The sequence below is a fragment of the Dendrobates tinctorius genome, unplaced genomic scaffold, assembly GCF_039654945.1.
Source record: "Dendrobates tinctorius isolate UK_male_01 unplaced genomic scaffold, ASM3965494v1 ptg000001l, whole genome shotgun sequence".
Classification (NCBI taxonomy): domain Eukaryota; kingdom Metazoa; phylum Chordata; class Amphibia; order Anura; family Dendrobatidae; genus Dendrobates; species Dendrobates tinctorius.
The window spans coordinates 13,805,781-13,820,790 of record NW_027361669.1 but is presented as its reverse complement, the minus strand read 5'-3'; the positions used below and the strand labels follow the sequence as shown (position 1 = coordinate 13,820,790).

Here is a 15,010-nt window from a genome sequence, read left to right as displayed (position 1 = left end):
GATACGGTACCCTTTCTAACCTTTGTGCAATCACGTGCAATCCATACTGGGCCTGACACCTTCTGAGGCTGCCTCCTGAGACATATATTTTGAATGTGTACGCTATCCATACATGTTATCCAGGGATATGGTACCCTTTCTAACCTTTGTGCAATCACGTGCAATCCATACTGGGCGTGAGAACGGCTGGCGAGCTGTTAAGCAAGCTACAGCACCTGTCCAGACAAGTACAGGGATTCCCTAGAGAGGAGACTTATTTGATTGTTTTCAATGTTGGGACAGCAATTTTTGGGGAGCACTATACTCTGGAGAATGATAGATGGGGCCCACCATACACTGGAACATTCCAAAGGTGGACATCAGACACTGGAGCAGCATTTACAGGGCCCATTATACACTAGAGCATTAGAAATGGGGCCCATTTATGTTTGGAGCATTATTTGGGCCCATAAGACAGTGGAGCTTCATCCATGGGGACCAACATATACTGTAGCATTATGTGGAGCTCATCATATACTGTTTCAAACATTATATGGGACCAATGATTCTGTATGGAGAAATAGATGGGCCTCGTCATGAGATGTAAAAAGTGAGGTATTTTTCATTGTACTATACCGCTATTTATCTGCCGTATCGGAGCATGATGAGTTGTGGTATGTGTTAAAGGGGCGCTCTTTCGCCCAGGGCACATGAAAACCTGCAGCCAGCCCTCCCCCCCCCACAACTTTAGCCAAATAACCCCCATTTTTCAGTGCGTAACTTGTATTATGAAGTTAATTAAGGTTGACAAGCTTAAGTAAGAAGAATTGATGCTTTTGGCATTCAAATGGGCACTGTAGGTGTGTTTCCTGTCCTCCTCTCACTGCCGACTTTTATTCCCCATTGACTTACATTGGGTTTCGTGTTTCGGGACGACCCCGACTTTTCCCTATAATCGGACGATCTTGCTCGACCCGACTTTTGGAAAAGTCGGGTTTCACGAAACGAAACGCGACCCTAAAAAACCAAAAGTCGCTCAACTCTACCTACCACACATTATGAAATCTACAAGCCATTAACCCTCATACAATTGCAGACTCCCTACACTCATCATTGTCCCCAATCTTCTCTTTTTCCTGTACTGATCTGGCTGTACATCACTACAATGACACTCTTAGAAGCACCCTTGACCAAGTAGCTCCCCCCACCCTCAGAACTGCCAAGCACAGAGTAAAACAGCCCTGGCTCACAACGCAAACCAGATTTCTCCAGTGATGCTTTAGGTGTGCTGAGCGCTTATGGAGAAAAACTCGCACACCAGAAGACTTCATCCACTTCAGATTTATGCTAAGAACCTATAATATTGCCCTTCACCTCGCCAAACAGACCTAATTCACCATACTGATCTCCTTACTATCCAACAACCCCAAGAAGCTTTTTGACACCTTTCAGTCCCTCCTCAGGCCGAAAGCACAAGCCCCTATCACAGACATTTGTGCTGACGACCTGACCTCCCACTTCATAGAGAAAATAGATAATATCCATAAGTAAATCTGCTCCCAGCCCCCAGGGGCAGTGACTCCCATCCCTCCCTGCATTTCCCCTGGCTCACTCTCCACATTCGAACCCATTACAGAAAAAGAAGTCTCCAGGCTCCTCTCTTCTTTTCATCCAACTACATGCACTTCTGACTCCAATCCCTCACATCTCCTCCAGTCTCTCTCTCCAGTCGTCACAACTCACCAAGCTGCAATCTTTAATCTCTCTCCTCGGGCATTTTCCACTCCTCCTTCAAACACTCTATCATTACTCCATTATCAAAGAAACCTGCTCTCGACCCATCCTGCACAAACAACTACAGACCAATCTCCAATCTCCCCTTCATCTCTAAACTCTTGGTGCGCCTGGTCTACTCCCACCTTAACTATTACCTCTCCACTCCTCCCTCCTAGGCCCTTCACAGTCCGACTTCTGCCCCCTACATTCACCAGAAACTGCACTCACGACCTTCTGACAGAAAAATGTAACAGTGACCACTCTCTGCTCATTCTTCTTGACCTTTCTGCAGCTTTCGACACTGTTGACCACCACCTCCTACTCTCTATTCTCCAGTCACACTGCTAAGGACACTGCTCTCTCCTGGGTCTCTTCCTATCTTTCGGACCGCTCCTTCAGTGTTCTATTCGCTGGCTCCACTTCATCTCCTCTTTCCCTCACTGTTGGGGTACCACAGGGCTCAGTCCTTGGACCCCTTCTCTTCTCTCTACACAGCCCCAATTGGACATACCATCAGCAGATTTGGCTTTTAGTACCATCTTTATGCTGATGACACACAATTATACACCTTACCCCCTGACCTTATCCCCGCTGTACTACAGAACGCCAGTGACTGTCTGTCCGCAGTCTCCAACATCATGTCCACTCTCTATCTGAAATTCAATCTTTCCAAAACTGAACTTCTTCTGCTCCCGCTGTCTACTAACCTCTCTAAATCTGACATTTCCCTCTCCGTGGATGGCACCATAATAACACCCCGGCAGCAGGCGCGCTTTCTGGGTGTTTTGTTTGACACCAATCTCTCCTTCACCTCCCATATACAATGTCTTGCCCTCTCTTGCCGCTTACATCTAAAGAACATCTCTAGAATCCGCCGTTTTTCTCACCATGGAAACAACAAAAACCCTCACTGTCGCCCTGATCTACTCACGCCTGGACTACTGTAACGCTCTATTAATTGGCCTCCCCCTCACTCTGCTTTCCCCTCTCCAGTCCATCCTTAATGCAGCAGCCAGGGTCATCCACCTGGCTAATCGGTACTCGGACGCGTCTGCTCTTTGCCAGTCGTTACACTGGCTGCCCATTCATTACAGGATCCAATTCAAAGTACTTGTTCTCATCCACACAACTCTCCACAGTGCAGCACTCCCTTACATCCCCTCCCTCATTTCTGTCTATCGGCCTAGCCGATTGCTGCGCTCTGCAAACGACTTTCGACTAACCTATGCACTAATCCGTACCTCCCACTCCCGTCTCCAAGACTTCTCCCTCGTTGCGCCAATCCACTGGAATGATCTACCCAAAGCAATTAGGACCAGCCACAACTTGCACAGTTTTAGGTGCTCCCTCAAAACACATTTGTTCAGAGAAGCCTATCACATTCCCTAATCAAAGTCATTTTATGTGAAAGTGTGTGTGTGTGTGTGTGTGTGTGTGTGTGTGTGTGTGTGTGTGTGTAGTGTGTGTAGCCCATTCACTATTTCTATCTGTCCCCCACTCCCTCAAGATGGCTGGTCCATCATTATAAATATAACACCTGTGCTTTGTATCTCCCCCACCTCATTGTAGATTGGAAGCTCTCACAAGCAGAGTTGTTTTATTTTGCTTTAATCATTATATTATTGTTAATGTTGTTACTTATGACTGTTGTGTTTGAAACTGTTTAACTGTAAAGTGTTGCGGAATATCTTGGCGCTATATAAATAAAATTTATTATTATTATTATATGCAGCTCCCTGCCCAGTCTTCTGCACAGCTACAGTTGGGTCTTCCTTTTTCACAATGCTTTCAGTGGTGCCTCCAATGCTCTCATGACCCCATGTGATGTCATGACATTGCCTGAGGCCTAGTCCGTCAGATTCAAGCACATCTTTGGCAGATTCATCCCTCTGTAGTGTGTTAGCTCACCTTACTCAGATGTCCCTTGAATGAAACTTACCAAGTAGGTATTGCTGGGCCATTGTGATGAAGACAGAGTAAGCTCATAAATCTCCTCGCTATGAACAGAAATGAAAGACACCATTATTTTGATTATGATCATCTCAGTCTGTTATAGCACAGACTAAATATCACTGGGCAAAGTAGCAATGACTGATTCTCATGTTCTAATAGGAATTATCATGCTTTCTGTCCTAGAATTGCCTTCATCTTGCCTTTGGCATTATTGTTTCTGTACATATTATATATTAAATATCTAGAAAATGACAAAGATATGTGAAAACTGTAAATGATATATGAGAAGTATCTTGTTGTAGATAATACTTACTCACACTGGAGAGGACAGTGACATTTTAGCTGGTCGTGGGAGAGTTTATATTCATACAGTTCCACACAGATATCTGGTAAGAGAAAGCCCCATCTCAGGTCACTGGGTGGTCTTCAGCATGTAACCTAGTGGGAATATGTACTTACTCACGGAGAGCTCACTGATGTTACAAAGAGGTACATCCAAGTCAGGGGGTGCTGGGAACTCCCACATTCTACAGCCACAGTTCTTGATCATTTTGGACTGCGCACAGCTCTTCTTACAAGCCTGGGGGCAAGTGCAAATGCACACAACTGTTTGACGCATTATGTACACAAGTAGACTTTAAACGTATAAATATGCTCTTAGCTGGATTTATGGCTTCCTTGTTCCTCCCTCTGAGCAATGACTTTAGCTTATGTTTCAAGATATTGCTGGTTTAACCATGAAGGTAGAAGTACTTTCCTTGTCCTGGGTCATTTCTGAGAATGCCAGTAGGTTAGGTAGAAAGTCTAGTTTACACACAGAATTGCCTATTTTTTGGTTAATGAAATATTTCCACCAATTGTTTAAATGTTATTTTATGCTTAAAGGGAACCTTCCACTCTAAAAGGTCTATAAGCTCTTCCGGGTTGTACTGCTGTTGAGTTTATTGGCCACCATCTACAGTTGTGCTCAAAAGTTTACATACCCGGCAGAATTTTTGGCCTTTTTCAGAGAATATGAATGACTCCATTTTTCTCCACTCATGGCTATTGGTTGGATGAAGCCACTTATTGTCAAACTACTGTGTTTTCCCTTTTTAAATCATAATGACAACCCAAAACATCCAAATGACCCTGATCAAAACTTTACATACCCTGGTGATTTTAGCCTGATTACATGCACAGAAGTTAACACAAATGGGTTTGAATGGCTACTAAAGGTAATATCGTCACCTGTGACCAACTGTTAGCTTTTATGCACACACGCTGTTTACAAGCAGAGTGAGTTTCTGGGATCCAGACAGACTCTTAAATCTTTCATCCAGCCACTGACTTTTCTGGATTGTGAGTCATGGGGAAAGCAAAAGAATTGTCAATGGATCTATGGGAAAAGGTAGTTGAACTATATAAAACAGGAAAGTGATACAAAAAGATATCCAAGGAATTAGATGAAACTGTCCAACTAGTTATCCCCTTTAGTGAACCCCTTAAAAAATAAAAATAAAAAACAAAGCAAAAAACAATGCTACCATCATCATACCGCCGAACAAAATGTGCAATAATGCACGATCAAAAAAAGTATATAAATAACCATGGTATCACTGAAAACGTCATCTTGTCCAACAAAAAATGAGCTGCCACACAGCGTCATCAGCGAAAAAATAAAAAAGTTATAGCTCGCAAAATAAAGTGATGCAAAAATAATTTTTTTTTATATAAAATTGTTTTCATTGCATAAAAACACCAAAACATAAAAAAGCATAAATGAGGTATTGCTGTAATCGTAGTGACCTGAAGAATAAAACCGCTTTATCAATTTTACCACACGCGGAATGGTGTAAACGCACCCCCCAAAAGAAATTCATGAAATGCTGGTTTTTGTTCATTCTGCGTCCCAAAAGTCGAAATAAAAAGCGATGAAAAAATGTCACGTGCCTGAAAATGGTACCAAAAAAAAGTCAACTCGTCCCGCAAAAAATAAGACCTCACATGTCTCGGTGGGTCAAAATATGGAAAAATTATAGCTCTCAAAATGTGGTGATGCAAAAACTATTTTTACAATAAAAAGTGTCTTTTAGCGTGTGACAGCTGACAAACATAAAAACCTGCTATAAATAGTAAATCAAACCCCCCTTTAATTTGTTTCCAATTTCCCATTAGGGTTAGTGTTAGGGCTAGGGTTAGAGTTAGCTCTAGGGTTAGGGCTGAGATTAGGGTTAGGGGTGTGTTGGGGTTAGGGTTGGAGTTAGAATTGGGAGGTTTCCACTGTTTAGGCACATCAGGTGCTCTACAAACGCGACATGGCGTCCGATCTCAATTCCAGCTAATTCTGCATTGAAAAAGTCAAACGCTGCTCCTTCCCTTCCAAGCTCTGCCATGTGCCCAAACAGTGGTTTACCCATACATATGGGGTATCAGCCTACTCAGGACAAATTGCCCAACAACTTTTGAGGTCCAATTTCTCCTGTTACCCTTGGGAAAATAAAAAATTGGGGGCAAAAATATCATTTTTGTGGGAAAAAATGATTTTTTTTACTTTTATGGCTCTACATTGTAAACTTCTGTGAAGCACTTGGGGGTTCTAAGTGTTCACCACACATCTAGATAAGTTCCATGGGGGGTCTGGTTTCCAAAATGGGGTCACTTGTGGGGGGTTTCAACAGTTATAGCACATCAGAGGCTCTCCAAACGCGACATGACACCCGCAGACCATTCCATCAAAGTCTGCATTCACTACTTCCCTTCCAAGCCCCGACGTGTGCCCATGCAGTAGTTTTCTCCCACATATGGGGTATCAGAGTACTCAGAACAAATTGGACAACAACTTTTGGGGTCCAATTTCTCCTGTTACCCTTGGGAAAATAAAAAATTGGGGAATAATTCATCATGTTAGTGGAAAAAATATGAATTTTTAATTTCATGCCTGGGTGTTATAAACTTCTACGAAGCACTTGGGGGTTCAAAGTGCTCACCACACATCTAGATATGTTCATTGGGGGGTCTAGTTTCCAAAATGGGGTCATTTGTGGGGTGTTTCCAATGTTTTGGCACATCAGGGGCATTCCAAACGTGACATGGCATCCGATCTCAATTCCAGCCCAAAAAGTCAAATGGCGCTGCTTCCCTACCGAGCTCTGCCATGCGCCCAAATAGTCGTTTACCCCCACATATGAGGTATCAGCTTAGTAAGGACAAATTGAACAACAACTTTTGGGGTCCTGTTATCCTTGGGAAAAATTGGGGGTGAAAAGATCATTTTTGTGGAAAAAATATGATTTTTTAATTGTACGGCTGTACGTTATAAACTTCTGTGAAGCCCTTGGGGGTTCAAAGTTCTCACCACATATCTAGATAAGTTCCTTGGGGGGTTTAGTTTCCAAAATGGGGTCACTTGTGGGGGGTTTCCACTGTTTAGGAACATCAGGGGCTCTCCAAACGTGACATAGCGTCCAATCTGAATTCCAGCCAATTTTGCGCTGAAAAAGTCAAATGGCGCTCCTTCCCTTCTAAGCTCTGCCATGCGCCGAAACAGTGGTTCCCCCCACATATAAGGTATCAGCGTACTCAGAACAAATTGCACAATAACTTTTGCAGTCCAACTTCTCTGTTACCTGTTGGTAAAATAAAAAAATGGACCTGAAGTAATTTTTTTGTGAAAAAAGTTAAATGTTCATTTTTTTAAACATTCAAAAAAATTCCAGTGAAGCACCTGAAGGGTTAATAAACTTCTTGAATGTGGTTTTGAGCACTTGAGGGTTGCAGTTTTTAGAATGGTGTCACTTTTGGGTATTTTCTATCATATAGACTCCTAAAAATGACTTCAAATGTGATGTGGTCCCTTAAAATAAAATGGTGTTTTAAAAATGAGAAATCGCTGGTTAACTTTCAACCCTTATAACTTCCTAACAAAAAATGTTGGTTCCCAAATTGTGCTGATGTAAAACAAACATGTGGAAACATGTGGGAAATGTTATTTATTAAGTTTTTTGTGTGCTATATCTCTGTGATTTAAGGGCATAAAAATTCAAAGTTGGAAAATTGCGAAATTTTCGCCAAATTTCCATTTTTTTTAACAAATAAACACTAGTTATATCAATGAAATTGTACCACTATCATGAAGTACAATATGTCATGAGAAAACAGTCTCAGAATCACCAGGATCCATGGAAGCATTCCAGAGTTATTACCTCATAAAGGGACAGTAGTCAGAATTGTAAAAATTGGCCCGGTCATGAACGTGCAAACCACCCTTGGGGGTAAAGGGGTTAATGAAAGCAAGTCAGAAAAGGTCATCTAAGCTAATGGTCACTATATGATTTAAGAAGTAGTAGGAGATGTCTCTACCTCCAGTGTCCAGTTTCCTCAGCACAAAGCAGAAACATCCCAATAAAGGATGTTCTCTATGTTCCCAGCCTTGAAAACAATCTTCTGTCAGTAAACAAGCTCATGCAAAAGGGCAATGTAGTTACTTTTAAAAATGACAGCTGCATCATCTCAAAGAAGGGTCACACTCTTGCATAAGGAAAAATCCAAGATGAACTTTATCAGCTAAAATGCAAAGAATGAGTATACAGTGCTAGATAAGATCTACATAAGAACTGTATCCATGTATGGCACAGAGACCCAGAGGTAGTAAGGAAGCTAGCTCCACTTGCAAATGGTATTGAAATCATCCAGCGTAGTCAAATGATGAAGTGCACTAGCTGTCTTAAAGGGAAAATGCCCAGAAAATCCTTTTCTAAAATAAGCACCACAAGATCTGCACAGCTACTGGATCTGATACATACAGATGTATGCGGTCCAAGAAGAGATATTTTCTCACATTTATTGATGACTACTCTGGATATACAGTCGCCTTCCTGCTTCACAGTAAGGATGAAGCTCCACAGAAACTTGAAGAATATCTTGCTGTAGTGTTTAACAAATTTGGAAGAATGCCAAAAGCCCTGCGTGCAGAAAATGGAACCGAATATACAAGTGGTAAGGTGCAAACCATTTTGAAAAAGGATGGAATTGTGTTCCAGACTACCATTCCATACAACCCAGAACAAAATGGCATTGCAGAGTGAAAGAACAGTGCTCTCTGTAATAGTGGAAGAAGTATGTTGTTTGATGCGAATCTACATACAACGTATTGGGGAGAAGCCATCATGACAGCTTGCTATCTTCAAAACAAAGTGCCAGATAAAGCCACAAATAAAACTCCATATGAGCTATGGACCTGCGAGAAGCCTAACCTGAAGCACGTCAGGATATTTGGAAGCAAAATGTTTGCGTATGTTCCCAAAGAAAAACGTTCCAAGTGGGAATCACACGCAAAGCAAGGAGTCCTGGTGGACTATAACTCAAAAGGGATACAGAATCCTGCACCCTGAGACCAACACAGTATCAATCAGCAAATTCCATGATTACACCAGTTATTCAACCTAAGAAGCAAGAACAAGAATATCAATCACCAAACCCAGATGCCAAAAAGGAAAACGCTGAAGTGTGGATAAGCTCTGAAGCCACCAACGAAGACACAGGAGAACCAATTCATCCTCCAGTCAGGAGTTCAGAAAGGCCAAACAAAGGTATCCCAGCTAGACGCCTTTCTTATATGGTCAGAACACTCCCTGAACCAGAGCCACAGTCATGGCAAGAGATGCAAAAACTGCCTGTTCTTGAGAGGCAGAAGTGTATAAATGCTGCTAATGAAGAAGTGGAGTCCCTTCACCAACTCCAGACATGGGAGCAAACTGAGCTACCACAAGGAAAAAGAGCTATCAAATGTAAGTGGGTCTTCAAAAACAAATATGACTCAGAAGGTTAAGTAAGGCAAGATTGGTTGCAAAAGGATACTCGCAAAAGTATGGTGATTATGATGCCACATTTTCTCCAGTTGTGAAGCAAACCACATTCAGAACTTTAATGTCTGTAGCTGCAGTTCAACAAATTACAGTGAGACATTTTGACAAAGCCATTATCAAGAGCCAAGTTTGTGGACTTTAGAACCGCAATGGGACTAAAATGATAAGTAGTTGTTGAATGGGGGAGTTGGAATATGTTTGGTGCAACAACTCCATTTCTGTCTATGAGTGTTTAGCTGCTAGATTTGTATGCTGTGTATACAGTAAAAAAAATAGTCCCAGAGGCTCACACAGGGATAGCATGTGACTGTATTTCCTGTTTTTTCCTGTGTCTGTGTATGAGAGAAGCAGCCTGCTATAGATGTTGCACAGATAGAGACACACAAATGATTTATTCCTGATCTGTTAAGCTTATTATATATTGTTCCTGTTTGCTCCTGAATAAAGAAGTTCTGCTGTCACACGCTTGGAGAGTATCCTGAATAATCTGCTGCTAACAAACATAACAATGATCCAAACACAAGGCCAAGTCGACCTGTCATTGGCTACAGCAGAACAAAGTGAAGGTTCTGGAGTGGCCATCTCAGTCTCCTGACCTCAATATCATTGAGGCACTCTGGGGAGATCTTAAGCACGCAGTTCATGCTAGACAGCCCAGAAATGTACAGGAACTGGAGGCTTTTTGCCAAGAGTGGTCAGCTTTACCATCTGAGAAAATAAAGAACCTCATCCACAACTACCACAAAAGACTTCAAACTGTCATTTGTAATGCTGCTGCAGTGCAGCATAGCGCAATCTCCACCAGGGGGTGCTGGTGAGAGAAGAGAGGTTGCGCACACACAGAGTAGCAACACTGAGCAGCAGCACAGGTGTTACAGGTAACGAAAGAGTGGTCGGACAAGCCAAGTCATACACTGTCAGGAGCAGAAGTACCAAAGGTCACAGCAATGCACGTAGTCAGAGACAAGCCAGAAGTCAGCCTAACGGGAACGTGGTATCCAAAACGTGAGACGTAAGACGTAGTCAGGGTACAAGCCAGTGAGTTGAAGCCAGTCAGGGAACATGGTATCAGGGACGGAAAACAAGAGGTGGAGTTCAGAGATCAGGCCAAGTCATACACTGTAAGGAAACCACCAGATGCACACTAAATTAGGGATACAGAACGGGTCACACACAAATACGGGAAGTCAGAGGCAGAAGGATCACTAGGGTATACAGGTCAGCGGCTCTAGCCTGGAAGCATAAACTATAGCTGACGCTGGCCAGCAGGATGCAGAGGACTGAAATAGCTCAGCCAGCTCCAAAACGAGACAGAGGAGATTAACCCCTGCATGACCAGTCCAGAGAGAAGATAACAGAAAACAAACCCCAGACTGGAAAGCAAAAATTCTGCCAGGGTATGTAAACTTTTAAGCACAACTGTATACAGTTGTGGCCAAAATATTGACACCCCTGCAATTTTGTCAGATAATACTCAGTTTCTTCCTGAAAATGATAGCAAACACAAATTCTTTGGTATTATCTTCATTTAATTTGTCTTAAATGAAAAAACACAAAAGAGAATGAAGCAAAAAGCAAAACATTGATCATTTCACGCAAAACTCCAAAAATGGGCCAGACAAAAGTATTGGCACCCTCAGCCTAATACTTGGTTGCACAACGTTTAGCCAAAATAACTGCGACACACCGCTTCCGGTAACCATCAATGAGTTTCTTACAATGCTCTGCTGGAATTTTAGACCATTCTTCTTTGGCAAACTACTCCAGGTCCCTGATATTAGAAGGGTGCCTTCTCCAAACTGCCATTTTTAGATCTCTCCACAGGTGTTTTATGGGATTCAGGTCTGGACTCATTGTTGGCCACCTTAGAAGTCTCCAGTGCTTTCTCTCAAACCATTTTCTAGTGCTTTTTGAAGTGTGTTTTGGGTCATTGTCCTGCTGGAAGACCCATGACCTCTGAGGTACACCCAGCTTTCTCACACTGGGCCCTACATTATGCTGTAAAATTTGTTGGTAGTCTTCAGACTTCATAATGCCATGGACACGGTCAAGCAGTCCAGTGCCAGAGGCAGCAAAGCAACCCCAAAACATCAGGGAACCTCCGCCATGTTTGACTGTAGGGACTGTTTTTTCTTTGAATGCCTCTTTTTCGTCTCCTGTAAACTCTATGTTGATGCCTTTGCCCAAAAAGCTCTACTTCTGTCTACTATCTGACCAGAGAACTTTCTTCCAAAACGTTTTAGGCTTTTTTCAGGCAAACTCCAGCCTGGCTTTTTTATGTCTCAGGGTAAGAAGTGGGGTCTTCCTGGGTCTCCTACCATACAGTCCCTTTTCATTCAGACACTGACGGATAGTACGGGTTGACAATGTTGTACCCTCGGACTGCAGGGCAGCTTGAACTTGTTTGGATGTTAGTCGAGGTTCTTTATCCAACATCCGCACAATCTTGCGTTGAAATCTCTTGTGAATTTTTCTTTTCCATCCACATCTAGGGAGGTTAGCCACAGTGCCATGGGCTTTAAACTTCTTGATGACACAGCGCACGGTAGACACAGGAACATTCAGGTCTTTGGAGATGGACTTGTAGCCTTGAGATTGCTCATGCTTCCTCACAATTTGGTTTCTCAAGTCCTCAGACAGTTCTTTGGTCTTGTTTCTTTTCTCCATGCTCAATGTGGTACACACAAGGACACAGGACAGAGGTTGAGTCAACTTTAATCCATGTCAACTGGCTGCAAGTGTGATTTAGCTATTGCCAACACCTGTTAGGTGCCACAGGTAAGTTACAGGTGCTGTTAATTACACAAATTAGAGAAGCATCACATGATGTTTCGAACAGTGCCAATACTTTTGTCCACCCTCTTTTTTATGTTTGGTGTGTAATTGTATCCAATTTGGCTTTAGAACAATTCATTTTGTGTTTTTTCATTTAAGAAAATTAAATGAAGATAATAATACCAAAGAATTTGTGTTTGCAATAATTTTCAGGAAGAAGCTGAGTATTATCTGACAAAATTGCATGGGTGTCATTACTTTTGGCCACAACTGTAGTAGGCATTATGGCTCTAGTATGCTTTTACATACAATTTCTGCTTAATCTGTGCATATTCTGTGACTAAGGGGTATGCTAAGTCCGAAACGTGTTAGAGGTTTTTTTTTTCTGCACAGGTTGTCAAGATTGCCAACGTAGTTTTCTTTTAAGAAGATGTGAATAAGGTTACAAGAAATTTTAATTCCCAAGCAACATAAAAATTTAATTTTACCCATTTATCATACTGCTGTACTATTAAAGGGGCCTTGGTCCAAAGAAATGTTGAAATAACCATTTAATAGCTCAATGAACAAATAATATGAACTATATAAAATATGGTTATACATTATATTCCATAAAATAGAACATACTCTACAATGTTCACAAAAATGGCCACAAGCTACTTATTATATTCTACTGATATATTTGTACTGTAACAATATAACGCCTCACATGCCCTTAAGAAATCCAATATCAATCAATATTAGCAATTCCAACCAACAAATGAACCAAGAAAAAAAGAGAAAATAAGGTATTGTGCAAAAAAGTATATTTAATTGAATGGCAAGCTGAACCATCTGCATTCATTGTAGATGCAGAGTGTGTTAGACAGCCAACACATCCCTCTAAAAACAGAAATTCAATCATTTTTTAACCCTTTGGTGCCATTGTCAATTTTCAAGTTGTGAGCAGCAGCATTTAAGTGGCTAGAACATTGTTAAAAGGAAGTGTGATCAGAAAATGAGTCCGTATTGTTCAAATCAGGTTTGTGTGTTAATATGTAAATTTTGTTTTGAAAGATGTAAAAAAATATTCTCAAGTTTCTATATAATTATTTAAATAAATCAGAAACTTAGCATTTATCACATTAACTACTAACCCATATACGAGACTTGCTATTCTTATTCTGTATAGCAGGACAGTGATATCAATTATATATTTAAAAGTAATAGCCCAAGGAAAAATATGTGACATCAAGGTATAATCAACATTTATTACCAAAAGTACACATAAATAATGTGTACATATAAAAAATGTGCAAAAACATCCCGAGGGGCCAAATACAGTGACATAACATAGAAACAGTAATATAAATACAGATCAAAATATATTGCATGTGTTGAATGGTTACGAATAGTGCAAGTAGACTGCTTAGTATCACAGAAATGAATGAGGCTGGAGAGTTTGCACCCAATAGACGATGATGAGACTGAATCACAATGAGTGCTACTAGAATACAACTAATATTAAAGGTTAAATTATGTTCAGACAGTGCACTACTATGACTACAACGCTCTTAACTGATACTAATACGCAAAGAAAGTCCACATCAACTTCCCAGCACTAGCACTTATAAAGATTTCTTAAAGTCGAACTACTTTTAAGTTACTATTAGTGATGAGTGAGTATACTCGTTGCTCAGGTCTCCCCGAGCATGCTCGGGTGTCCTCCGAGTATTTTGGCATCTGCATGATTTGCAACTGCTAGACAGGCTGAATACATGTGTGGAATGCCTGTGTGTTAGGGAATTCCCACATGTATTCAGCCTGTCTACAAGTCGCAAATCATGCTGCTGAGATGAAGAAAACTAAATCTCTGAGCACTCCAAAATACTCGGAGATCACCCGAGCATGCTCAGAGAGACCCGAGCAACAATGCTGCTTGCCCATCACTAGTTGCTATCCCATTACTTGTGTGTTCTGTGCCCTGTACATGGCGAATCATAGTCTTAGGCTAGTTTCACACTAGCGTATTTTACATGCAGTGCACGGCACCGCTAAGCCCCGCCCCCTGCCTGCCCCGTCCGGTCATCTCCTCCTACTATCGCACACGACCGCATGCGATCTGTGCACCCTATCTTTAGCATATGTATATTTTTTTACAACAGAGTATTTTTGCACGTTTTTTAGACTGTGTTTTTGTGTCTTTGGGTGGTGTGAACACTGTCCTACTGACCTGTTCACTTTTGTGCATGTCTCATGTGTTTTTAATTTTTCAAGCTCGGTGTAAAGTAAAAGACTTGATAAAAAGCTCAGAGCAAGAAAGAATTGAGCTTTGAGCTTTTAACAGTAATTTCAAGAAGCAGGGGGTAGGAGAAGAAGTGTTTGATACATGGGAAATGAATCAGATTTCTCTGATTGGATATATTACAAAGCTTCTTATATTCTATTTTGTACTACTGAATTATACAAAGTTTGATAAAAGCATATTTCCTTTATAAATATGGTGAGAAGATGTCCTAGTTTCATACTCACCTCTCTACTGTAGTCTGTGCCATACGCACTAGCATAATAGTTTCTTATGCCTTCGCCACCACTACAGCTACTACTGTACGGTTCTTGCAAGCGTTTCACATGAACCTGTCATAAAGAGACATTTGTTTAGATTGGCATTAATCCTTGTAGTGTACATTTACTACAGATTT

At 41.4% G+C, this 15,010-nt stretch overlaps 1 protein-coding gene across 1 annotated transcript in view; it reads right to left on the bottom strand.

Annotated features, from left to right (window-relative positions):
• Nucleotides 1–15,010, bottom strand: part of LOC141069483 (epithelial sodium channel subunit alpha-like) — an 80,865-nt gene that overhangs the window by 52,543 nt on the left and 13,312 nt on the right. Inside the window, exons 4-7 of the mRNA XM_073560792.1 lie at nt 14,841–14,945; nt 4,168–4,288; nt 4,022–4,094; nt 3,695–3,752 (exon numbers count right to left, since the gene is read on the bottom strand). Coding sequence (XP_073416893.1) covers nt 3,695–3,752; nt 4,022–4,094; nt 4,168–4,288; nt 14,841–14,945 — 357 coding nt within the window. The remainder of the gene's footprint in view (nt 1–3,694; nt 3,753–4,021; nt 4,095–4,167; nt 4,289–14,840; nt 14,946–15,010) is intronic.